The 25,575-nt window shown below is 44.6% G+C and overlaps 2 protein-coding genes across 5 annotated transcripts in view; both read left to right on the forward strand.

Moving 5' to 3' along the window:
- The window catches only part of EXOC6 (exocyst complex component 6), a 178,400-nt gene extending 162,700 nt beyond the window's left edge, over window positions 1–15,700 (forward strand). For 3 of the 4 annotated variants that reach the window (XM_065922922.1, XM_065922923.1, XM_065922925.1), the window contains exons 21-22: window positions 13,244–13,356; window positions 14,450–15,700. In XM_065922922.1, the coding sequence (XP_065778994.1) occupies window positions 13,244–13,356; window positions 14,450–14,582 (246 nt within the window). In that variant the 3' untranslated portion in view covers window positions 14,583–15,700. The remainder of the gene's footprint in view (window positions 1–13,243; window positions 13,357–14,449) is intronic. The other variant, XM_065922926.1, reaches the window with a different exon arrangement.
- A 1,678-nt stretch (window positions 15,701–17,378) lies between these two features.
- CYP26C1 (cytochrome P450 family 26 subfamily C member 1) lies at window positions 17,379–25,366 on the forward strand. The gene is made up of 6 exons (XM_065919223.1): window positions 17,379–17,582; window positions 18,106–18,330; window positions 18,820–19,095; window positions 20,466–20,624; window positions 22,492–22,821; window positions 24,989–25,366. Exons 1-6 carry the CDS (start codon window positions 17,379–17,381, stop codon window positions 25,364–25,366), a joined length of 1,572 nt encoding a protein of 523 aa, XP_065775295.1.
- Window positions 25,367–25,575: the final 209 nt, after the last annotated feature.

Raw genomic sequence — 25,575 nt, forward strand, 5'->3', positions numbered from 1 at the left:
GAACTTTCTTCTTAGGTATACATTACAATGCTTAGTTCTTAATGTTAAGTGATAGTTTAGTCCCTAAAGTGTTTTACAATTTATAGTTCTTTTTCTTTGACTCTTCTGTTTTCTTAAATGTCAGATCATCTTCCAATTACTTTCAGTCTGTGAGTCAGTGATTTTCATGGTCATGAAATCCTAAGATTTGAGAATTAAGAGATTTCAGAAAGTCTAACCAAAACTCCTAAAAGTTCTCTCCTTAACCAGGGCCCTTGCTGCTCTTCAGAGTCCTGAGACATCCACATTCAGAGGTCTCTCTGCCCTTTGAAAACCTCATGGCAGCCTTCACTGTTTCTTCCTGAGTCTTGGTCATTATAATTTCTGGCACTTCCCAGGCATGCGTCTCTCTTTATAGAAGATTAAATATTTGATTACTCAATAAAGTTAAGTACTTTCTCGCTACTCTTTCTGCTTTCTTTATCCACTTCTTCCCACCTCCCAACCTATTTCCTGTCTCATTCCCTGTTGTTTTGTTTACTCTATACCTTCTCGCTTCTTCTAGCCCTTTCTTTATACCTTCATTCCAATGTAAACAGCCCTACAGCTTTTATTCTGGGGCAGAATGTTTTCTCTGCTCCCTAATTATGGAATTCTAAGGGGAATGCTAACCCTGTAGTAGTTCACTAGTGGTAGCCACATATTCTTCCACAAGCTGCACAGTAGAAAGAGAAATTGATGTTCTCCTAGGTCCTCTTTTCTATTTATAGATTCATTGTTCTTCCACTGTTGAGTGAAAGCTCCAGCCTCTTATACCCCCTTCATTCCTCACCGTCACTGTCCATCTCTCCCTGTTGCTTTTGCAGTCACAGTTTATCTGTATTTGCACTCATCTTCCTTTCCTTCCTTTAGAATCAGATGATAGGTAGCCATTTTATTCAAGGCTCTCTTGTCTTTCTTTTTTATGCGACTTTGTTTCATTACTCCTGTACCTTTCCTCTGCTTTATCCTTTTCCAAACTAGACTTCTCTGGTGGGTCAGATGGTAAAGCGTCTACATACAATGCGGGAGACCGGGGTTCAATTCCTGGGTTGGGAAGATCTCCTGGAGAAGGAAATGGCAACCCACTCCAATTTTCTTGCCATAGCATAAAAACATGTTCAGATCTTTCCTATCTGAGAGGAGGAAAGAAAGAGAATCTTGTTTGACTTCCCCAGGGGCATGGCTTCCCCTGACTAGGGATCAAACCCATGCCCCCTGCTTTGGGAGCGTGGAGTCGTAACCACTGGACTGCCAGGGAAATCTGACAGTATTTTCTCTAGTCTCATTCTGGCTATTTCTGATCCCTTTTTTCTCTCCTTTGCAGATTCCTTAAGAGAATGAGTTAGAAGGATTTATATCCTTATTTCCTCATTTCTCATTGATTCTTCAATTCTACCTGCTTTGCTACACTGCTAACTAAAACAGTATTCACCAGGAAAGGCCAGTGGACATTTTTAGCCCTTATCTTACTGATTCTTCCTACTGCATTTGATAATGTTGATCATATCCTCTCAGATTTTCTCTTCTTCAAAGACTATACTCTCTTAACATTGCTTTTCTTTCTCTTTTGTGACTTTATTTTCAACTACTCCCTGATTGTTGGTGTCTCTGAGGTTTTGTTCTTAGGACACTTCCCAGTATATACTTTATCTGGGTGAACTCATCCATTCTCATCTTATCTCTGACAGAAATGTTATATCCAGTTGCTTGGTAGACATTTCCACTGAGATGTGTGTCTTAATCTTGTGTGGCTAAAGCTCTCAAGACATCATCTTCCCTCATTCTGGATCAGACCTTCTTTCCATTTTCTCTATTTTGATTGATGGCACCACTCTGCTGTATCCCATACCTAGTTATTCATCATGCCCTGGGGATTTTTCTTCCTAAATATTTCTCAAACCCATCCTCTTCTTTCCATCCTAACTACCTGCCTACTACCTGTCCATCATCTTCTCTCCGTCCCATGGGTAAAATCAATGGCTACTCAAAGTTCCTAAACAAGACATGCATGTCTTTTTATGACCTAGCCCTTGTCCCCTTCTCCAGTCTCTTGTGCTACCTACTTCCTTACTTATATTTCAGCTTAGCAACACTATAAAGTGCATTATATTCCCCATAAGCAAAACTATTTCTTATCTTTGTACCTTTTTTCATGCTGTCCCTTCTATTTGGAAAAACCACCACTCTTCCTTTGATTAACTCCTTTATTAAACCCAGTTTGGGTACCATCTAAGATACTTTCTTGGGTTTGCATCTCACTCTCCTAAGCAAGAGAAGGCTCTAATAATAATAACCTACACATAACTCTATCAGTGTAATTCACATGTTCATAATTATGTCTGTATTATCTCTTCCATTACACTTAGGAACTACTTGAATCCAAACACTGGGTCATCATCTTTTAATTGCTAGTGTCAAGTAGAGTACGTGTCATGTATAAACACAGTCCCTTCATTTTATGACAGAGGAAGTTGAGATCCAGAGTTTATTACTACCTTAAATGATTAATTCAAAATGAAAGCTGATTAAAAAAAAACTGAATTGGAAGAGAATTTATTTTTTTTTTGGAAGAGAATTTAATAAGGTATAGATATAAATACTCTGTTGGTATCAAAAGAAAAAGCGTTAAAAAAAAATTTTTTTTATATACTGTGAGACATGGGGGATCTTAGTGTCCCAACTTGGGATTGAATTCCCACACCCCTTGCAGTGGAAGCTCAGTGTCTTAACCACTGGACTGCCAGGGAAATCCTAAAACAGCACTTCATTTTTTTTTAAACAGCACTTCTTATCCAAGTGAAATATGATCAAATAAACCGAGTCATATCCATAGAGTATTGATTATGTGAGACATTGGAGGAGTTTGAATTTTCCAACCCAAATGATACCTGATTTCTAGCATCCTACAACACTAAAACCTAATGTCAAATATTTTTTAATTATTGGGGGCGGGGGGAAGCTGATTCTTTTAAGCTGTAGTGTTTGTTGAATCATTCTTTAAAATCATTGACTATTCTCTTAATTAACCCAGCTCTGCTTAAGAATTAAATTCCTTTTTAAAAAGAATACTAACTTATTTTCAGCTTCTCTGTAAATACTTAAGAATGCTTCCAACTTTCTTACCTGTTTGTTAACCCTCTTTCCCCTTCTTTGTCTTCCTAATTATCAGCAAACTTTTACCTCCTCAACTATGTTGAGGGTACTGGGCCAGGCGCCAGTTTTATGTATTACAAAGAAGAGATGCTGTGGCTTGAATTTTTTCCAATGGCCTAGTGTAAAGATGTTTATGCAGAGTGTCAATGGAAACACAATTATCTTAACAGGATGACACAGCCTATTTTGCTTAGAAATGTCCTAATTTCCTGTTTAGGTTATCCAGAGGTCAGGTAGGGATTTCTTTTTGCACTCCCATAGTGCAGATTCACATCCTGCAAGCCTTGTAGGACTTAGATCACAAGCCCTTTAATTCCACTGGCTGCATTTATCTCCCCAAGAAAGTAAGTCCTTCCCCTGTTGTTTTTATTTAGTTTCTTCTTTTGTATTTTACTGCTGAAACCTGCAGTGAAAGTGATGCCAGTAGTTATTTACCAATAGCTGCTTCTTAACTAAGGGGCATCTTAAAGTTTGCATTGTTGCCCCTTTCAAGTTCACATCACAGTGCTGTTACCAGTTACCTAGAGAGTTACCAGAGAGCTGTAACTAACTAAGCACTCAGGCATCGCCAGTCCCAAAGTAAACTATGGAACCTTCTACCTACCTACTACCTTCATGAATTAGCTTCTGCATATAGTTTCGTAACTGCCCCCTGCCTTTTTCATATTTAGTTATGCCTTGGGGCTATGGAAAAACCAAATTTATCTGTGAAAACAGACTAAGCAGCAAGTGTTCTGACGCATTTATTGAGCAAATTATTATACCTGACAAATGGTAATTACATACAGTTAGGTCTGGATAATTGTTTAGTCCCCAGTCATCTCCCACTCTTTGCAACCCCATGGACTGCAGCATACCAGGCTTCCCTGTCCTTCACCATCTCCCAGAGTTTGGTCAAACTCATGTCCATTGAGTCAGTGATGCATCTCATCCTTTTGTCAGCCCTTTCTCCTGCCCTCAATCTTTTCCAGCATCAGGGTCTTTTCCAGTGAGTCGGCTCTTTGCATCAGGTAGCCAAAGTATTGGAGCTTCAGCTTCAGCATCAGTGCTTCCAGTGAATATTGAGGGTTAATTTCCTTTAGGATTGACTGTTTTAATCTCCTTGCTACCCAAGGGACCCTCAAGAGTCTTCAGCACCACAGTTCGAAAGCATCAATTCTTTGGTACTAGGCCTTCTGTATGGTCCAACTCTCTCATCTGTACAAATCGAACCTGGGTCTCCTACATTGCAGGCAGCTTTTTTTTTTTTTTTTTTTTTTAACTGTCTGAGCCTTCTGGGAAGCCCCTGGATAATTAGAGGTTAATAAATTATTTAACATAAGTAAGTGTCTTTTAGATTTAGACAAACAAAAAAACATATATTTTTAAGTTGAGTAAAAATTATAAAATCTATTATAAGATTTGAAAGAAAAAAATGAATGAGGATTCAGGCTCCATTAAATATTTCATACAAATATTCACCAAGATATTATAGTATTCTTTGTCTTTAATATAGACCACAAAGGTCCTTATTTTCCTTATTTCCTTCAGGCTAAGTACGGTAAACTAGCTAACTCTGTATTCATTGGGAATCTAAGGCAAATTGGCAAAGGATCTGTATTTATTAATATATTCTAGGACATTAAACAGAGACCTTTATCTCTAGAAAGCTGAACAAATGAGACATGCATCTGAAATTCACTTCCCCACTTCACCAAACATTTCTTGCAAGGACTAGAACTGGGGTATTTGCTTTGTCAGTGCCTGCTAAGTTATTACCATAGAAACTCTCCCCCTTTTCCTCCTGAGACAGTTAGGATATAATGGTCATGTTGTGTTTCATTTGTCTCAAATGGCCTGAGTTCCATTTCAAAGAATAGAATGATAATATGTATTGGGGCCTGAAGCATTTAGTTTTAATTTTAGTTTAGCTTTGTTTTTTCAAAAGCCAAAAGTCAGTGTTTGTAACTAGTGACAAATTATAAATAATATATATTATTTGACTTGCTAAAATTTTATAGTAAAACATAACATCACTAATTACATTTAAGACTAAATTAACCCAGCTATTAGTGTCTCCAAGTTTTCATTTGCATTATTTTAGAACACAACCATGGGGAGGAGAGGAGAGGAGTAGCCACTTAGACTCTTACAAATTTAAAAATGGTTACCCTCTCCCTTTTGTTCTTCTTAATAAGTGTACTCTACAGGAGTACGTAAAGAAATCCCAGCCCAGTCTAGCTTCTCTCATTTGAGCAACTACTATATCCTGGAGTAAAGACACATTGGCATACAATTCTTGTTCATTGGCTGATCCATATTGTTTTCCTTTGTTGTTTGAGTTCTTCCAAAGTTAGTTCATATTAGCAGATCTTATTTCTTCAGAGTTGCAATGACACAAAATGACTCATCATAGAGAACTAAAAGTTTAGTGAACACCTCACATCATGAGTTTCAAGGTTTGATTTCTTTAGTATTGGAAGTCTGAGCTTCATTGGTAAAGTCATTACATAACTCCCTGTTATATAAGTGTGGCAGATGATGTAGTGAATCCAGATAGAAAATTAAAGGTATGACCGAGGAATGTTTATTTAGCATGTTTGATTGTGGCAACACTGATTACAAAAGGTAATCTCAGGAGCAGAACTTTGGTTATGAAATATTTTACTATATTCTATAGCACAGATTAAATCAAAGAGACTAAGTGTCTGGCTTTCAGAATAATATAAGGCATTACTAAAAATTCAGAGTTGTCTTCATTATAAATGGTAAAGTAAATGATAACATAGCTATCTTAGTATATAGTAAGATATATATATATATATAGTATATGTGATGTGGGCTCTGCATAGACATAAACTCTGCGTCAAAAGGTAACATTTGCTTGGTTCCTGCTATATACCAGGTACTGGGCCAAATGTGAAGGTACAGATGTTAAGCAAAACAAGTCACCAGGTTTGAGGCACTTACAAAGTACATTAATAGGAAGAAGAAAAGGCTTCACTACTGGTGTATAAGAAAAACTCAGGCTGAGTTAGCCATGCATCATCCAGACTACAGAAGGAATTATTGATATTTGATTCTTTAGTGGGTAGATAGACATAGTAACTATGATATCAACATAGTGTGAAAAACAGCGTGAAAGAGATTTTATGAAGGGGGATGTGAGGACACACGAAAGAGAACAGCTAACCTATGGTGGTCTGGGAAGGCTTCCTGAGAAAAGTGAATCCAGACTTAAATTGTATGGAATAAGTGAGAGTTCCTGGGTGAAGAAGGAGGAGAAAGGGACTCAGAGAAGAAAATGACAATTTCATGGGGGATCATCATGGTTTTTAAGAGAACTCTGAGTAGTTCCTTGTTTAGGAGCTCAAATTCCAAGGCAGGAGAGGAAGCCAAAAGATCACTTTGCATGTCATGCTAAGGAACTGGAACTTTATCTTGTAGGAGCCGGGAAGTCATTGAAAGTTTTAGGCAAGTGAATGATATGATCAGGTATGTATTTTAGCTTCTTCTCTCTGGCAGCAGTGTGGAGGTTGATGGATCCTGAGGAGGAGGCAGAGGGAATAGGCAAGACCAAAGGCCCTAGGGGACAGAATCTGATATCTAAATCTGGGACAGTAGTAATAGCAGTGGTGGAAAGTAGGTAACAAGTGAATTCAAGAAATATCTAGGCAAAAAATATTTAGGACGTTAAGTTGATGTAATTTGGGAATAAATAAGGTGCAGGAGTTGTGAGAGAGAAGATTCAAAGCAGAGTGAATCCAGATTTCTGGTTTGGGTAATTAGGTAAGTGCTAGCACTCTGTGTGACTCACCTCACAACACGAGGCAACTGAACAAGGTACAAGAAAAACAGGCCACAGATATATGTGAAGGTAGCCTCCAAGCCAAAATCACACTCAACCACTTAGGCAAAATATCTGAAATGTCCTATTTGGCTAGTTACTAGGTTTTTTGTATTTTAGAAGTAGAAGATAAAAAAGTTATTTGGGGAGAGGGGGCTGTGCCTCATGTCATGCAAGATCTTAGTTCTCCAACCAGGGATAGAACTCATGCCCCCCACAGTGGAAGCACAAAGTCTTAACTACTGAACTGCCAGGAAAGTCCCCCCAAATTCTTCATAATAATTTACTAATATCTGTCTGGATTCATAACTTTTTAGGAAACTTCAGCTAAATATCTTTTGTTATATGAGTTTAAATATATAATATAAATATTTTAAATCCCAATTGCCAAGAGAATTATTTAAAACTCAACTATATAAGGTGCTAATATTCTTACATTACTAAACGGAAAGTCAAAATATCCTCTTAAAAGTTTCTGCAACCAATTCTACTCCCAGATACATACCCAAGAGTAAAATGCATGTCCACCCAAAAACATGTTCATAGCAGTATTATTCATAATAGCCCCTGGATGGGAATAACCCAAATGCTCAGTAACTGATAAACAGATAAACAAATGTGGTATATCCATATAACAGAATGTTATTTGGCAGTAAAGAGGAATGAATTACTGATACCTGCTACAACATGGATAAACCTTAAAAATATTATGTTAAATAAAAGAAACTGGACACACAAAAAACACATGTTATGTGACTGCACTTTGGAGACTGACTGCTAATGAGTATGGGGTGATAAAAATGTTCTCAAATTTATTGAGGTGGTTGGAGAATTCCGTGAATGTACTCAAGACCACTGATTTGTATACTTTAAATGGATAAACTGGACTATATATGAAATACATCTCACAACTGTTAAAAAAAAAGTTTAAGGTGATATAAGAAGAAACAGGAGTCTAATTATATTAAAATTATAAAAGCAAAAATAGAGAGAAATTGTTATAACTATCAAAAATAGGAAGGTAGTATAAATAAGATAAATCCTCATATATGCTAACTGTATGATGATAAATAAAAACAAGAAAAATAAGTATATTTAGAAATATTGAGATAATCACCAGTATTAAAACAGGAGTTAACTTGACTGCGTCTGAGAATGGAAAGTGTAATGATCTGCCCCATTTGATTATTAACCATGTATTACCTGATAAAATTAATCTTAATAAAGAAAGAAACCACATAAAATCAAACATATATATGTATTTTCATGGTCTTTTAGCCATGGTAGTGACCAAGAAATTCAAGAAAAAGTAAATACAGATGTGTATAAATCTAATGATGTAAATTTCTTTTGCCTCTTTTTTCCCCAAATTCCAAACCAACCTAGTAGTTATCTAGGACTACTACTTGGTTTATCATCAGAAATACTTTAGGAACATTCTGCTTCTGCTGTGTCCAGTTCACTGGAGTTAAGTGACTTGGAGAGAAAGAAGAATGCCTTTAAGCCACAATGTGCTCAGACCTTGCTCCTGATCCTCACATAGTTAGGAGTGGAAAGGCTGGCTGCGAGTGGGTTTGGCAGATGGACTATTTGAAGAGGGCAGACATGGGTTAGGGGTCAGGTGTATCAGAGAGTCAAAAGGCAGCACGAGAGCAGTGAACACCTAGGGGCAAAAAATGAAGTGGATAGACGCTCAACACTGCTTCTTTAGTTTTTGCCCAAGCCCCCTCTATCTGCTACTGAAAATTCTTTTCTGTGCGGCATGTGGAATTTTCCAAATGTCGTTTCAGATAGCTGGAAAGGGGTAAAAGCCAAGTGCTTTAAAAAGCATATGGAGCTCATCATTTGATTTCAACATCTATTTAGAAAAAGTACTTGTATTCCGCGCCGCCCCCCCCCCCATTGTGGTCAATTTAATAAGACCCATTTTTCTTGAATCCCCCAGTGCCTAATTACTCATATTTCTTCCTTAAAGCTACATTCTGGTTTAGGATTTTTGTTGTCATTTAAGTCTCTGAAGCACTCTAGGAGCCCTTGGTTTGGCTTTGTTTTTTTGGAAGCAAAGGAAAAATGATCTCCTGGTTTACTTTTGGAATCTGCAAAGCAACTTTGAGGTCCCAGGTGGGTTTAGTGTTTGGAAAGGGGAATTTGGGGGACTAAGGTTGACCCTGAGCCCCCAGATCACTGTTCACATTTACAAAAGCAAACCTGGTATCCCCAATTGCTTTTCTCTTGAGGTTGGCTTAACTTTATTTATCTTCTGCCTTGGGTCACTGCCCCTGAGGTGCTTCAAAAGCAAAACCCAAAGACCCAAAACAAAGAAAGCTAAACCAGATTCAAGGAAAAAATGACCTAGCACTCTGGGTTCACTTTTACAAAGGCAAAAAGTCACTTCAAGAGTTCCATAGAATGGTTTTAAGTCGGGCTAGATTCATTGTGTCGTTTGCACAAAGTGATCTCAACAGGTCTGAGACCCCAAGTTTCTTGGGTGTAGATTTGGAGTGCAATTTTGGATGGGAAACCGTCAGCAGGCTAAATGCTTTGACACAGACTAACTCTTTAGTGATTCTAAAGTGATTTTCAACTATATTGAGCATATAAATAGACCACCCATGCAACCATTTCTTTTCTTAAGCCGAATCTTTTTGTTTGCTGGACGTACGTAGGAATCACTGAGGAAGTGAAACATACAACTCACTTTAAAAAGTTGGCATAAATCCACCTTATATTATCAGATTAGTTATGAAGGGTGTTTTTGAATCCTTGGTAAAAAAAAAAATTAAGTTACTAATTTTAGATAATCTTATAAATCATGATGAAATAGAACTGAGGCATGTTATTTTGCTATTCATTTTTGTATGATCCATACTTTGCTTACTTCCCCAAAGGATTTAAGATGGAATTACTTTACTTGACTATTGGGACAAACCCATTTTTAGAACCTAATACCAATTTTTGTTATAATATACCTGAATTTATCCTTTAATAAGTAATTGTAAAACTGCTTGTGGATAATCTAGGGGAGATTTTTGTTTTTGTTCATGTTTGATCTACATCTTTGAATTTCAGTTATATATGTTAACTAATAAATTCACCTGTTGAGACCATGTCTCACAGTTTATTTACAAGACTGAGGGAGATTTTTTGTGATTAATAACAGATGTATTATTTGTGTACTGCCATCTGAAGGAAGTAAAACTTGAAACAGAGAAGTGAAGTTTTCCATAAGGACAGAGTACATCCTGTGAAACCACAATGAATGTGAGAGGCATTCCCAAGGCAGTGGCTGTGTGGAGTGAAGAAGTCGGTGGCACCACTCCAGTTTCCTCGTCCCTTCCTGTCACACTGTGGCTCTAGAGCAGTCATGTTTTTAAACCATCCCAGAAACCTGGCCTCCTGCTTCTTGGTCAAAAGAGGCACAGGTAGCTGCTTATAGAAATGGACTCAGTCCATGAACCTGGCCCGGCATAATGTTAGGTAGGACCCAAGAATAATGCCCTAGTTTTGTGTTACATCTTTCATCTCAAAAGAACTGTATTTTAAAAAGTGAAAAAGGACCTTATAATTGTTATGGATATAGTCCATTTCTGTAGTCCATTCAGAAAAAGGAGTGCTTTTTTCTGGAAGTTCATTTACCTTAATTAACATTAGACCCAATGCTTTCTAACGAGGAAATCTGTCCTCTGTATCAAGCCTCTGATGTCAAGAGCCGACTCACTGGAAAAGACCCTGATGCTGGCAAAGATTGAAGGCAGGAGGAGAAGGGGATGACAGAGGATGAGTTGGTTGGATGGCATCACCAACTCAGTGGACTTGAGTTTGAGTAAGCTCTGGGAGATGGTGGACAGGGAAACCTGCTTACTGCAGTCCATGGGGTCGCGAGTCAGACACATTAGTGACTGAACAACAACAGATGGGCATTTAGGTTAAAATTTGTGGTTCCTGTAATTTCTAAAGAAATTTCTAGCGATAACTTTGCAAATGAGTATCCGACCTTGTGAGAAACGAGCATAGTATTTCTTTATCTAGGAAAGTCTTATTTTTTGCTGTGAAAGAACCACTTCTGTACTCACAGTTGGAGTTGGTGTAGGTTTTAAATTCATTAAATGGGCTCCTCCTTTCTCACCTGGGGGTAGATCAACCCTTATTTTAAACCCTTTTCCTCTTCCAAATCCCAAAGGTCATGTTGCTGTTGCTTTTCGGAAAGAAAGGGAATTTGCAGCCAGTACATTAAGTGGTTACTTTCTGCTGACTGTGCGCATGCCCACACACACTTGAGCAAACACAAATGCATACCTGAAAGAGGACTCCTCCAAAATGAGGCTTTTAACAACTGTGTGAGGGGAATTCATTATTGGAATTTATTGGGGGGGGGGTGGGAAGTATGTATGTAAACCTTATGAAAATAAAGACAATCACAGTTACCCATAATCCCACCATACAAATTACAGCTATTCTTAACATTTTCTCAAATTTTATTCCAGTCTCTTTTGATGGGTTTTTATGTGATTTTATTAGTAGTGTTTATTATAAGCTTCTTCCCAAGTTATTTAAAATTCTGTGTAAGCATTGATTTGAATAACCTCCCTATACATAGATAGATATCTCACTATTTCACCCTTCTGTTAACATTGAGATTTAACCTGTTTTCAGTGTTTTTTTCCCTTCTTCAATTTTTGATAACACAAATAACATTTTTGAGATTAACATATTTGTTAATAAAATTTTATCTACCTTTATTATTGTTCACTGAAGTTAGATTCCTAGAAGTAGGATTACAGAGTCAAAGGGAATGGCCATTTTTTCTAAGGTTCTTAAATACATAATGCAAATTCACATTCTAAAGAAGTTATATTAATTTATATTTTCATTGCAGAGTGTAGAAAGTAACTATTCCTCCTTGTGAAAGAAGGGGAAACTTGCTTTAGCAAGAGTAAAGAATTACACAGAACTTGGAGTACTTCCCTTTTCTTTTTCAGTGTATTCTTTTAACATTGTCTCAGTGCAGTTTCTGCACCAGTGACTTAACTTTTGGTATGGCCTAGAATGTTGTCTGAAAGAAAAAATAGCGTGGCTTTTAATATTAGTAGCAAACATTTTCATTATAGAATTTTCTTCTTTGTACAAGAAAGTCTCTAATTAGTGGAGAGGGGAAGAGTCAAACAAATCCATTGTCTTCCTAAGGAGGAGCTAGTTTCTTGTAACTTTTCTCTAGTTTTTAACCACCCCAGAAATTTTATGTCTCTCAGAGTCAGTGGATTGGTGTTCTAAGAGTAAATAAAAATACTTCATTTGAAAGCAAAACCAATATACACCCCTTACTTGTAAAGTGGGCTAAAACAAAAAGAAAGAATAATATAAAAACTGAAGGAAGGTAGTAAGTAAAGCATTTAGCTTTCTGAAACAGTTCAGATGAGGATAGGAAGTTGGTCTTAAATGGCTTAAAGGGGATTAGGGTTTTAAAGTTGGATAAGGAGTTTGGTGCTTTGGTTTATGCATGGCATTGCTTTTAAAAGATTACTTCTATATTTGACAACAATTCTAACTGGAGATTATAAAGCAAATAGTCAATTTTAAAACACTATGGAAAACAAGAGGGTTTCCTTTTTGTTGTTGTTTGTTTATACAAAATGATTGCCTAGAGTTAACAAGCTGAGTCCTGAAGGCCTCCTTTCATAACACTACTGAGGATCTATCACCAGGGAGAATCCAGCAGAGGTTGTTTAATGCACTTCATTGAGATTATCTGAGCTTTTCGGTTTAAATTACTTTGGAAAAGTCTAGGTGTAAACGACTTCTTTGAAAGGTAAACACACTTAACCTCTTAAAAAAAAAAAGGTTCAATTTAAATTCTTTAAAATTTTTCAGTTAGCAGCAACCTTTACCAGTTAAATCTGAGTATGAACCAAATAATGTGTAAAGATTAAATCTCTATACATCAGAACAAGTGTTAATGTAATTATATAATCGTGTTTTCATTATTTTACAATTATTTGAAAATGCAATGAAGTACTTTATTAGAAAGACAAGTCCTGACAATTTTAGTTATTTCAAAAGTGAAAAGATACCATACACTACGTTGGTTCTAAAGTGTAGTTAATGAAGTTTTAAAAATAAGATTGGTTATTCTGTTCATCTGAGAAACAGGTTCTAGTCAAATGGATCAAGAGTAGCATATACTTTATGTATTGGCTGTGGATAAATAGTCAAAAATTGCTTTGACATTTTCCCCATCTTCCTCAGCTCCTCGACCTGTTTATGGTTTGGGATTGGTCTACTTATCTAGCTGATTATGGTCAGCCAGCGTCTAAGTACCTTCGGGTGAATCCAAACACAGCCCTTACTCTTTTGGAGAAGTGAGTATATTCTGAAAGCTTTGCATATCATTTTAGCAGCTTGTAATTCAGTGATAATTGAAAAACTGGAAATTTTTAATCAAAAGAGAAATGTCTACATGGAGCTTAAAAGTTCAGTTCATTTTAATGACTAAAATATAAGCCGCCTTCTTTCTTGCCTTCAGTGTTGGTATAGTTTTTTATGAGATTTCTGTTTGTGTTGATATGAACTAAACATTTTTCCTATTGTGTCCTCAATATCTGACTTAACTAGCTTTAGAAATATGTTTACTGGAGATAAGTGAGATTGGAACTTAAAATATATATATATACTGTAACACAGGAAAGAAGGTATTTCCTTAAACGTAGATTGGGACTAGAATCAGCTTGCCATCAGTGCTATCTAAAGCCTACCATGATGGGCTTGGATTCCTTACAGGTAAAGAAGTATGCCTTTTGAAAAAATATTATAAAATCTGAAGTAACAGAACACTTACTGGTGCATCTTGTCCAAAAAACAAGTGTTGGTGTTACTTTTCCTTCTCATTATGCAGCATGTTTTCTTCTCTCTGTATCATATTTCAGATATCACTATTAAAAATTTCAATTTTTGCATTGAAAGTGTGTATTATTTTCCCACATTTAAAAATATCTGGTGTATTTGATTTGAGAAAGACACAAGGAACTGTTTTAAATAAGTTATTTTACAGTGCCATGAAACACCACTGAGGCAAAAAAAATTACTGCTTTAAATTTTCTATTGTTGTTTTTCCTTTCACCTTGTCTTGGTATGAGTGTGATTTGCAGAGTCCGTAGAGGGGGTGTATTTTAGCATACTTTATGGAATGATATTAGAAAATAGTATCATGTAAGAAAACATGCTTTTAGATTTATATAGTAATGCAAAAACACCATTTCGTATAGAATGCAAAATAAAGCTGCTAATATTTTCTGTGGTTGCTATCTCTATTAGTAATACCTATTTTCTTTGAAGTATATTTTTCAAGCATAGATTTAGTGTGAGATAACCCAGAGCATGCCAGAATATTTTAGTTGTTACAGTATAACTTTTAAATTGCTTTTATTAAGCTTTTTCATTCATATATATTCCTAGGATGAAGGATACTAGCAAAAAGAACAATATATTTGCTCAATTCAGGAAGAATGATCGAGACAAACAGAAGTTGATAGAAACAGTTGTGAAACAGCTGAGAAGTTTGGTGAATGGTATGTCCCAGCACACATAGCCTTCACATCACTTGCACTCAGTGATGCCAAATCCGTGACTCAATGTTGATTTCTAACAGGCACTGGTCATGATACAGAAAATTGTTTGCAGAATTAAAAAATGCAATAGAGAAAAGACACTTGATGAGAGCTTAGAAACAAGAAAGAATTATAAATATCATTTGTATGGATTTTTAAATAATTGAATACTATTTTATATATGGAAAATGGGACAATTTTTTTCACTTCTAGGGAAAAAAGGCAAAACTGTAATATATAAATCAGGTCAAAAATTGTACATGAAACTGATTGTGTAAATACATTAGAAGAACTTATGCCTCTATAGGTGTTTTTTCTATTTAGACTTCAATGATTGTTCTGGTTGTTTTTTTTTCTTCCCAGTATCTGGTTTTGGAATGCAATCTTGTATGACATTTCCCTGACATTTTTTGACTTTTAGCTTTAATTTTCACCTCACTAGTACTAAATTGTCTAATTCTGCTGATTTTGAGGGAGGCAATAGACAAATATGTAAAGGAACCTGAAATTGAACTTAACCCAATAATAATTTGAATTACTTGTTCAACTTGGGTGGTTTAATCTGAATATGAAGAAAAGTTATTTGGATTTTCTAAAGATGCAGTGTTGTTTCTGTTCAGCAGGGTTAATATTTCTAACTATATTGTTTGTAGCTGACCCCATTTATTTGGTTTGGTTTGGTTCAAGTTAGGAGGACAGAAACTAAGTGGGGCTAACCACTTCAGGTGCCACTTGTGCTAGGAGAGACATACTCCTGCACATAGAAGTTACCGCAGGGGTCAGGTTACTTTCTTCAAGGCGCAGACCTCGGTGCTGGATCCTTATTGTGGAAACAAGCCAAACCAAAATGAACTCTGGAAAACCTAAAACGAATGTACCTTTTACTCTGTGTAAATGACTGTGGTCCAAAGGGTAATATCAATCTGATCCTTACTTTGTCTTCTTTGTATTTATGCTGAATAATCCTTTTGCATTTTCAGAATTTATGCCTGTAAGAAACTTATATTTGACTCTGTAAAATAAGTGTAAAGAATTATATGTGCATTTCTTGATTTTGTGATTAAATATTAAAAAGGTTGAGCAAGTTGCTGAAAATTCATTGCTGTTGCATCTGTTTAGAGTTTCCTGATTTAAAACAACTGCTTTCTTCAGAAAGGCTGTTATTTAGTTACTGGAATGGGAGTATCCCCAGAACGAAGAAAACAAGCATTTATTCTCTCGACGGTCTCTAATCCTAAAGTACTTAACGTTTTAAAAAAATATTATATGGAAAACATGGTTACTTCTAGGTACAATACAATACAATCTGGAAGTTACCAAAGACGGCGAGCTGCTAGTTCTCTTTGGGGACTGGAAAGCGGTGGCCCTCGAGTGCCGTAGCCTGCCCTCCAGGGCACTTGGGACGTCTCCCCGGCTCGGGCTGAGGCGTCCCGGATTCAGAGAGACGCCACCTTTGCACTGTTGGGAGCAGAGCACTGTGCCTTCGCGGCGGCGATGGTCTTGAGGAGTTTACTTTTCTCAGGGATACAAGCACCCGGCAATCCCCACCATCACCCCGCCCCGAAACACACACACCCCTCGGGTTGAGCCGTAGTGACTAGGACGCCCGAGTCCTGGGCATTTAGGGCCCCACAAAAAGCCCGAAAAGCAACTGTGTAGCCTGACGAGATGGAAAGATACGAAGGGGGAGGGATTGGTGAATTTGGTCTTCGAGACCCGAAAGGCGCCCGGGGATATCTGCTCCTTGTGGGGTTGTGGGGGGGGGGGGGGCTCTCCGTGAAGCTTTGGGCAGCAGTTACGCTACCCCCTTTTGAAGGATTCTGGAAGTGGTGGACCAGACACCTCGGAGGGAGGGGATGTCGAAGAATCTCAACCCGGGCCATCCTTTGTAGGCGCTTGCGATGCCACGGCAGGCATCGAAGACCTCGATTTCCCTGAAATAAAAGCAGAGCAAAGGGGAGAACCCCTGTCCCTTTTAGCCCTGGACTGCCGTGGGAACCGGCACCTGGAAGTTAGATCCCGCGTTAGCTCCCTGCGCTAGGTCAGTCCACTCGCCGAGCTCCTGCTTGGAGTCGGGAAGTTCTTGGCGCGAAACCGCAGGCCCCGCCCGAAGAGCTGCGTCGGGCACGGCACCGGCTGAGCAGTAGCGCAGTAGCTGCTGCCACTCCCCACACCAGACCCCTGGAGAGCGCGCCGCTGCCCATCGCCTCCAATCCTTACCCTGCGTGGAGCGCCTTAAATATGCAGAGGCGTGTCACGTCGTGTGGATCGGGATCAGTCCGCAGGGAGCAATCCAGTATCTATATAAATGTTGCCTGGGTAGGCCGAAAAGGGTTAAAAGGCTGGAGAAGAGAGAGGTGGGCGGGGGTCTACACAACCCGGGTGAGCGCAGCCCTGGTTGGCAAACCGGTGAGTTGCTCCTCTCTTTGCCCTCCCTCGCTGCTTCTATCGAAGGAGTGCTGACCCAGGGAGGTGGGAGGTGCTCGGCGCGAGCGGTCCTGAGGCAGCCCGCACCCCCGCAAGGAGGTGGCATTTTGGCCCGGGAGCCGTCGGACTCCGGAAAAAGTCCTGAGCTCGCGGGTCTCTATCACGTTCCCTAAGGGCGCGTAGTCACTGCGATCCTCCGCTGCCCCTCTGCTTGTAGAGCGAAACCCCTGGTAAATCTCAGTTTTGGTCCCCAAGTCCCCGGGTCCTTTCCGGACAGAACAGGTGAGCACTGCGCGCCGCAGCTCCGGCTCTTCCTGCGCTTGGAGCGGCCGGATCCCCGCAGGCTCGCCATGTTACCCTGGGGGCTGAGCTGCCTGTCCGTGCTGGGGGCGGTGGGCACCGCGCTCCTGGGCGCGGGCCTGCTACTCAGCCTGGCGCAGCACCTCTGGACCCTCCGCTGGACGCTGAGTCGGGACCGAGCCTCTGCCCTGCCCCTGCCCAAAGGCTCCATGGGCTGGCCCTTCTTCGGGGAAACGCTGCACTGGTTAGTTCAGGTGAGCAGTCCGTCGTTTCCGCACCCCGATATGGCCCGTCTTCTCTGTCCCCCACTGCCTCTCAAGGTCCCCAGGGCTCGTAGCCATTCTCTTCCTGTCGCCCAGGGCTCCAGGGAGCATATACAGCCCTCCCCTCTACCGAGCTTCTCCCTCGAAGGGACCGTGTGTCACTGGCGTTCTCTCCAGCACAGCCTAAGACCCGACGCCACGCAGGGATGAGCAGAGGGGTTCTAGAGCCCTATGTCCTGCCACCATTGAATCTGGACTCAGGGGCGCGTCTCAGCCCTCAGCTCTTTGGCACTCGGGTCCCCATTCTAATCCTGTTTCCTCATCTCACCAATGGGAACGGGAGCATGTACATCCCCGTAGGGTAGTCAGTCGCGAGATCCCTTTGAGACCATTTTGTAAAGAATAAGATGCCAGCCTGGAGCAGGAGATTGTTATCAAGAGGCAGTTGGGATGCCTGGGCTAGTTTCGCAGCCGAGGCCCAGCGGCCCCATCCCTCTTCGCTCCTGGCTCGCAGGGTTCTCGCTTCCACAGCTCCCGCAGGGAGCGCTACGGGACGGTGTTCAAGACGCACCTGCTGGGCAGGCCAGTGATCCGCGTGAGCGGCGCCGAGAACGTGCGCACAATCCTGCTGGGCGAGCACCGCCTGGTGCGCAGCCAGTGGCCGCAGAGTGCGCACATCCTTCTGGGCTCGCACACACTGCTCAGCGCGGTTGGAGAGCCGCACCGGCAGCGGCGTAAGGTGAGCCCAAAACAGTAGTAGCGGCTGTCGGGACGTCGGACCGGCGGCATCTGAGCAGCTGCCGTCGGCCAGGCCGGGCGAGGTGTTAGGGATCCCCGTTGAACCTGACCAGGGCCCCTGACAAGTGGGTGGCATTGGGCTAGTAGTCCCTTATCTTCTCTGGGTTCGGCTTATAAGGCCGGGACTGGGACTTAAAGATCCTTTCATCTTCGACCTTCTGCGACTCTGATGCCAGAAGCGAAGGAAATTCAAACTCAGTGTTAGGGACGACTTCCTGGAGTAGGTGGCCCCTGGAGCCTGGATGGAGAGGAGGCACGGTGTACATCAGACAAGCACTAGAGGGAATGGCGAGAGCAAAACCCAACACATTTGGGTCCGGGTCGCTTAGAAGAGGAAGAAGGGGCCGAAATTGGCCTCTTGACTCCGCTGGAGTCGTGGAGCAGAGGAAATCGGACGGCTGCCAGGGCTGACCCTGTGCGTTCCCCTCAGATCCTGGCTCGAGCGTTCAGCCGTGCGGCGCTGGAGCGCTACGTGCCTCGCCTGCAGGGGGCGCTGCGGCGGGAGGTGCGCTCCTGGTGCGCGGCCCGCAGGCCGGTCGCTGTCTATGAGGCCGCTAAAGCGCTCACCTTCCGCATGGCCGCGCGCATTCTGCTGGGGCTACGGCTAGACGAGGCGCAGTGCTCCGAGCTGGCCCGGACCTTCGAGCAGTTCGTGGAGAACCTCTTCTCGCTGCCCCTCGATGTGCCTTTCAGCGGCCTGCGCAAGGTACTGCCGCCCCGCCCGCCCCAGACCTTCTATTTGGGGCTCCCTTGCTGCGCCATAGGCATCACCTCTGCTGGGAGATGGAGGCTTTGCCCAGTGTGGGGAGGCGGCATGGTGGCGGTGGGCCTTGGGGCTGGTCTCTGTCCTGACTCGCTGTGTGAGCCGGGGCGGGCCACACACCCTCTCTGGACCACGCCTGGCGGGCCGAGCTCCAGCCCCAGCAGCCGCGGGCTTCCCGACGTTGGGTCTCGGTGGCGGGAGCCCAGCCAGTCGCCCCGGCCCCTCCCCAGAGCGGCGCCTCTAGGCCCGGCTTGCAGCGCCTCTTTGGAAGCCCCGTGGCTGGGCAACGGATGGGAGCACAAGGGCCGCAGACACGCCCCCGGCCCAGGCCGGCGCCAGCCCGGGTTGGAGAGGGGTGGGTGTCGGCTCACCGCCCGCGGCCCCAGGCCCGCTAGTTTCCGGATTAGAGAACCATGGCCTCTTCAAACTTCAGAGCAATGGGCCGGACTTAGAGAGCAACTGATCTGGGGCTTCTTACCGTGCCAATGTCCTGGTTTTCATTCAGCCAATTAAAAATAATAGTTATGTGTAAAGGGACCTGGTATATGGACCGATTGCCTTGGGTACATTTTTCTGATTTAATCCTCTCAGTTGCAAAATATTATTCTCGTTTAATTGATGAAGAAACTGAAGCTCCAAAAGGTTAAATGACTTGCCCAAGATCACACAGCTAGCAGGGGCAGAGGCAAGGTTTGACAACCCCCCTCCCCCGACTCCCTGCCTCATCCTTGTCTCTCCTGACAAGAAGCCAGTGTCCTCAAAATGCTTCCCCTCGCAGATGCTTTCTCACTGTGCTTGCTCCCTGAACTCTGGGGGACCATCCCAGCCCTCCTGCCCACCCCTTTACAAAGGCTAATGTTTAGAGCTTCCAGTAGTGTCCTTTAAGCCAGAGCTTTCCTGAGTACATCAAGGTGTCCCTTCCTCTCTGCACTGGTGCCCACTGCCCCTGCATGCAGGGGAAGGGTGGTGGGCTAACTCCTAGGTTCTCTGCCAAGCACAGACACTTGAAGCTGCGTGACCCTGGGCAATTGCTTGACCTCTCTGAGCCTCAGCATCCTTCCCTTAGGAGGACAGTAAACTGTCTTGCTCCAAAGAGGGACTTGTGATCATCAAGAGATAATGGTGTATGAGGGTAATGGACAAATTCCTGAGCCTTTATTGAGTCCCTTCAACAGTGTGGAGCTAAGCTGGGAATGTGTTAATGCTGGCTTTCAGCAGAGCCAGACCAGCACTGGGAAGATGTGGGGGGTAGGTGTCCAGGGCTAGCCCCCTCTGCCTTCCTACCCCAACTCCCTTCTCTCCCCACACATCAGGGCATTCGGGCGCGGGACCAGCTGCATCGGCACCTGGAGGAGGCCATTGTGCAGAAGCTTCTTGAAGACAAGGCTGCTGTGGAGCCAGGCGATGCCCTCGATGGGATCATCCACAGCACTAGGGAACTGGGCCATGAGCTCTCAGTGCAGGAACTGAAGGTATGTGGCCAGATTTCTCCTCCCCTCTTTTGCATTTATAGCAGGTCTCTACGCACAGCCTGAATCCCTGGAACGACAGAGCAACATCCTGTTTGGCCCCACTTGGAGCCACAGACACACCTCAGGGTGAGGGAAAGAGGAGACCTGGGTCCAGTCGTGGCTCAGCTGCTCCCCCTACCTCGGTGTCTTTGGGCCAGTCGAAAGCCTGAATCCTAGGTCCTCCCTTACAGCTTCTGGCAGCAAACAGCTCTCCTCTTCCCCACTTCTCTGTCACTTCATACTTTTGCCTCTGCTGTCTGCCTGCCTATGACACTATCTTCACCCCTTTTCTCTACAGACCCTAAGGGTTCAGGGTCAAATTCCAGTTCCTTGAAGTGCCCCCTTTCCTCCCCAAATCTACAGGTCCATGAGCCACCTTGGCACCTGGTACCTTGGGTACTGGTCTGTTTTGCCACTGAATCTACTGGAGAATTAGAAACTGCCCCCCTCCACCCCCCCACCATGTATGCATAGAACACATGCAGTGGAAGTAAGGAGGGAAGCTTTGGAATGACCCCTGGGTCCACCTTCCTGAGAACCCAAAAAGGAATGGAGAGGTTGGGGGAAGGGGTCAGGGGAGTTAGAAATGGAAACGCTTCATCCCTTCCATAAGCAACTCCCATCCTTTCTCTGGCACTCAGTTTCCCACTAGCAAGCCACTGAAGGGTGGGGCTCAGCCTGAGTATCCTCTCTGAAAATGGGGCTAACAATCTCTTTCCTGTCTTCTGGGTGATTGTGAAGTATGGAAGAGTCAAGGGGTTGGAGGTGGATGAGCAGGGGGCGCTGGTGAGTCCTGGGGGAGCTGGCAGGTAGGAATAGTTCTAGGCTGGGAAGGGGAGTGGTACAGAAAGAAGTGGACAGTCCCTCTGCCTCAGCAGAGCGGTGGAGAGCATGACAACACATGCTCTCCATGTGTTCCGGATTCTCCGGAAGGGACCCACTAGCCAGAAATCTTCAGGTCTGGCTGGTCAGGAGGGACCTTGGAGCCCCAGGGTCTCTGTCCCAGCTCTCCATCTCCTCCAGAGCAGGCAGTTAGCCTTGGATCAGCTCATTCATTCTACAAGGAGATTCGACCTATTCAGTGCCAGGCTCTCTCTATACAATGAGCAAACATAGCCTCTGCTGGAGAGGAGGGGTCCACAGGGTTGTGATCACAGGGTTGTGATCACATCCATCAGTGTGTAAACACACAACCTGGTGCTGCCAGGAAGGAAGACGCCATGCCAGGAGTTGGGAGGGCACAGGCAGGCGTTGAGGGCTGGGGCCTGGGTGATGAAGCCTCCAGACAGTGCAGACGGGGAAGAGGTATAGTCACTCACTGGGACCACCACTAAGCGGGAGGAGGACCACAATGCTCGCTCTGGTGCCAGGCTGCGGCTGCAGGTGCCTTGGTCAATTCCACAGCAGTCACGGTCAGGACGGCCAGCTGCACTGTCGGCAATACTGCATGATTAAGAACGCTGGACTCCTGACTCGACTCTGGGCCTGGTGACTGTAGGGACCTTGGGCACCTCTCAGAGCCTCAGTAAAATGGGCAGAAACTGTGCCACACACAATGCGGGTGAGAATCCAATGAATTAATTCACTTAAAGCACTAAGAACATTACACCAAAAAAAGTTCCTGGCATTATCTAGGGGAACCTCCCAAGGCTATCTGTGGTTTCCCCAAGTGGCGGACTTGAGATTCAGTCCACTCCTGGACCCGCGCATGTAGCCATGCCTCCGAGCACGCTGCGCTCTAGTCTGTGCGCAGTGGCAAATGTGGGGCCCCCTGCACCACAGCCCGAGAACCGGTTAATGGAGACAGCGCCCCTGGGCTGTCTTGCAGGAGTCAGCTGTGGAGCTCCTCTTCGCCGCCTTCTTCACCACGGCCAGTGCCAGCACGTCCCTCGTCCTGCTACTCCTGCAGCACCCCGCAGCCATCGCCAAGATCCAGCAGGAGCTGGCGGCACAGGGGCTGGGGCGCGCGTGCGGCTGCGCGCCGGCGGCCTCGGGGGGCGGCGCTGGGCCCCCGCCCGACTGCTGTTGCGAGCCCGACCTCAGCCTGGCGGCGCTGGGCCACCTGCGCTACGTCGGCTGCGTGGTCAAGGAGGTGCTGCGCCTCCTGCCGCCGGTGTCCGGGGGCTACAGGACAGCCCTGCGCACCTTCGAGCTCGACGTAAGTGCGCCGCCCGCCCGCCCCGCCTTGCAGCCGGCCGCTGGGAGGTGGGGTAGGGTTAGGACTGCGTTGTCTCCTTTTCTCTTCTCCCGGCCTCCTGGAAAATGCGCTGAATCCTATCACGTTTCCCGGGAACCACTGTTGAGGACGCAAAGCAAGGTTAGGGACCCCAGGCTACGTGCTAAATTGCTTCAGTCGTGTCCGACTCTTTGCCATCCCATGGACTGTAGCCCTCCAGGGTCCTCTGTTCATGGAATTCTCCAGGCAGGAATAGTGGAGTGGGTTGCATTTCCTCCTCCAGGGGATCTTGCCAACCCAGCGATGGAACCCACGTCTCCAGCATTGGCAGGTGGGTTCTTTACCACTAGCGCCACCTGCGAAGATTTTGACTGTGGTCTGGGTAGGCAACTCAATTAAGGCCAGTTTTAGAATAAAATCATCCTTTTCTCTGTCCAGAACCCCCCTTTCAGCCAGTGAGGTCGGGTAGGGCACAAAGAGCCGCCCACTCTGTCCTGTACCCCATTTCTCTGGCTCTCTCACAATATAAAGGGACCAATCATTGCTACCTGTCCAGGGTTCTGGCTGAGGCCAGGTTCCAGGAAAGCGGGATTATTAAAGTATGGGTAGTGGTCAAGTTGGCATGAGCTGGGCAGGAAAGTTAAGGTTTAGGCTTCATCTCTGCATGACCTTGGGTAATTCCCTGCTCACTCTGGACCTGTTTGCTCTCTGGAAGGAAGCTGCCTTGGTCCCTCCCAGCTTTAACTCGGGGAAGGAGAAGGCTAACGCTGCCATACTGAGGGTGTTTGCCGCTGCACACCCCCACCCCCACCCCCAGCCCCATCCCTGGGCAGCTCCAGGCAGAGGGGCAACTTCTCCCCTCCGCCTTAAACAGTCAGTGCCCCCATTGCATGCCAGAGTTTGAGAGGATGAGATGACTGGATGGAGTCACGGACTCAAAGGACATGAATTTGAGCAAACTCCTGGAGATAGTGAAGGACAGGGAGGTCTAGCATGCTGCAGTCCACAAGGTGCAAAGAGTCGGACACGACTTAGCAACTGAACAAGAGAAAGAAATTCTGCCCTTGAGGCGCTGTTGTGGAGAGAAAGGGGGCCAGAGCCAGCAACTTCATCACAAACTGGTGTGAAGAAGAGAGTGACCTCTAGCCGAATGATACCAAAACATTTTGGGAACTGGCATTTGAACTGGAGCAGTGAAAGGTTAAGATGGGGACCACACATCACCAAGACGGCATGGTCCAGACAAAGGTAGGTGTTTAGTAGTGTCTGGGACGCTGAATTTTGGTGTTCAGACATCACTGAGCAGGCGCTGGGGTGCAAGACTCAGAGAAACCAAGGTAGAAGAGCACTGGACCACCAGAGTGAATGGGGGCAGGGGTCTTAGCCATCCTCCAGGTTCCAGATGGGAAAACTGAGGCCTAGAGAGGAGAGGGCACGCCTTGGTGATTCCAAAATTTTCTGTTTGCCTGTTGAAAGCAAGGCTCTCCTGAAGCCTGTTCTAGCGAGGAAGCCGGATAGTTGGGGCTGGAAGACCTCTCAAAAGTGGAATAGTTGAAATAGTTGAAAAAGAGGTGAGCTAAGGGAACATGAAAGCTGCCTTCATCACTTTAAGCTTCCTCCCAACAATTTAATCCTCACATGCACCTTCTCAGAGTGTGGCTACTGGATCTGAAAGTTATGTACAGCTCATGGCTATTCAGTTGAGTGCAAAGAGCTGAAAAATTGAGATGACCCTAAAGGAGCTGTCGTTTGCATTGCTCTGACGCAGGCAGCTGGTACATGCTGCACTCGAATTTAGGTCTCCTAATGTGAGAAGAAACCAGACAAAACAGTGATCAATAACAGCACACTTACCACTAATACATATGCCAGACCCATTATCTGAATCCTCACAACAAAGCGGGCATTTTTGTTCTCACTTGATCACTTAAGAAATTGAGACTCAGAGATTATGTAGCAGCCACCGTCACACAGCTCACCAGAGAAGGAGCTGAAATAGACGGGAATGCAAATCGGTCTCCTAGCTTCCGGTTAAGACGCACGTCCCTGCCTGTTCGGAAGCCTGTTTGATGAACCGCGGGTGAAGGATCGGTTAGGGCTGGGTTTCCGGGTGCCTGGTGGTCAGGCGGGTCTCCTCACCTCCCCGCAGGGCTACCAGATCCCCAAGGGGTGGAACGTGATGTACAGCATCCGAGACACGCACGAGACGGCCGCAGTGTACCGCAGCCCGCCGGAGGGCTTCGACCCAGAGCGCTTCGGCACTGCGGGCGACGAAGCGCGGGGCGCCGCCGGCCGCTTTCACTACATCCCTTTCGGCGGCGGTGCGCGCAGCTGTCTTGGCCAGGAGCTGGCGCAGACCGTGCTCCAGCTGCTCGCGGTGGAGCTGGTGCGCACGGCGCGCTGGGAACTGGCCACGCCTGCCTTCCCCGCCATGCAGACCGTGCCCATCGTGCACCCGGTGGACGGGCTACGGCTCTTTTTCCACCCTCTTGCGTCTCCGGCGGCGCAGGATGGGCAACGCCTCTGACCTGCTGCGCTGTGGAACCTGGCATGGCCAGCGGCTGCGGCGCGCTTGCGGCGCCGCCCATCTGCCGTTCTCCAGTGCCGATCCGGCGCGCTCTCATTCACCAAAAGGTTACTGAACGCGGCTCTGTGTCCGACTCTGAGGGAGGAGACTCATGAGCCACCGCCACCGCACTTGGGGAACCGTCCTGGCTGATGGGACGGTGCCTCCAG

The sequence above is a fragment of the Muntiacus reevesi genome, chromosome 2 (assembly GCF_963930625.1).
Source record: "Muntiacus reevesi chromosome 2, mMunRee1.1, whole genome shotgun sequence".
Classification (NCBI taxonomy): domain Eukaryota; kingdom Metazoa; phylum Chordata; class Mammalia; order Artiodactyla; family Cervidae; genus Muntiacus; species Muntiacus reevesi.

Coding starts and splice junctions, on each gene's coding strand:
- CYP26C1 (XM_065919223.1), top strand. CDS start 17,379: ATGTTACCCTGGGGGCTGAGCTGCCTGTCCGTGCTGGGGGCGGTGGGC. Junction 17,583..18,105: donor CGCTGCACTGGTTAGTTCAG/GTGAGCAGTCCG, acceptor CCTGGCTCGCAG/GGTTCTCGCTTCCACAGCTC. Junction 19,096..20,465: donor CTTTCAGCGGCCTGCGCAAG/GTACTGCCGCCC, acceptor CCCACACATCAG/GGCATTCGGGCGCGGGACCA.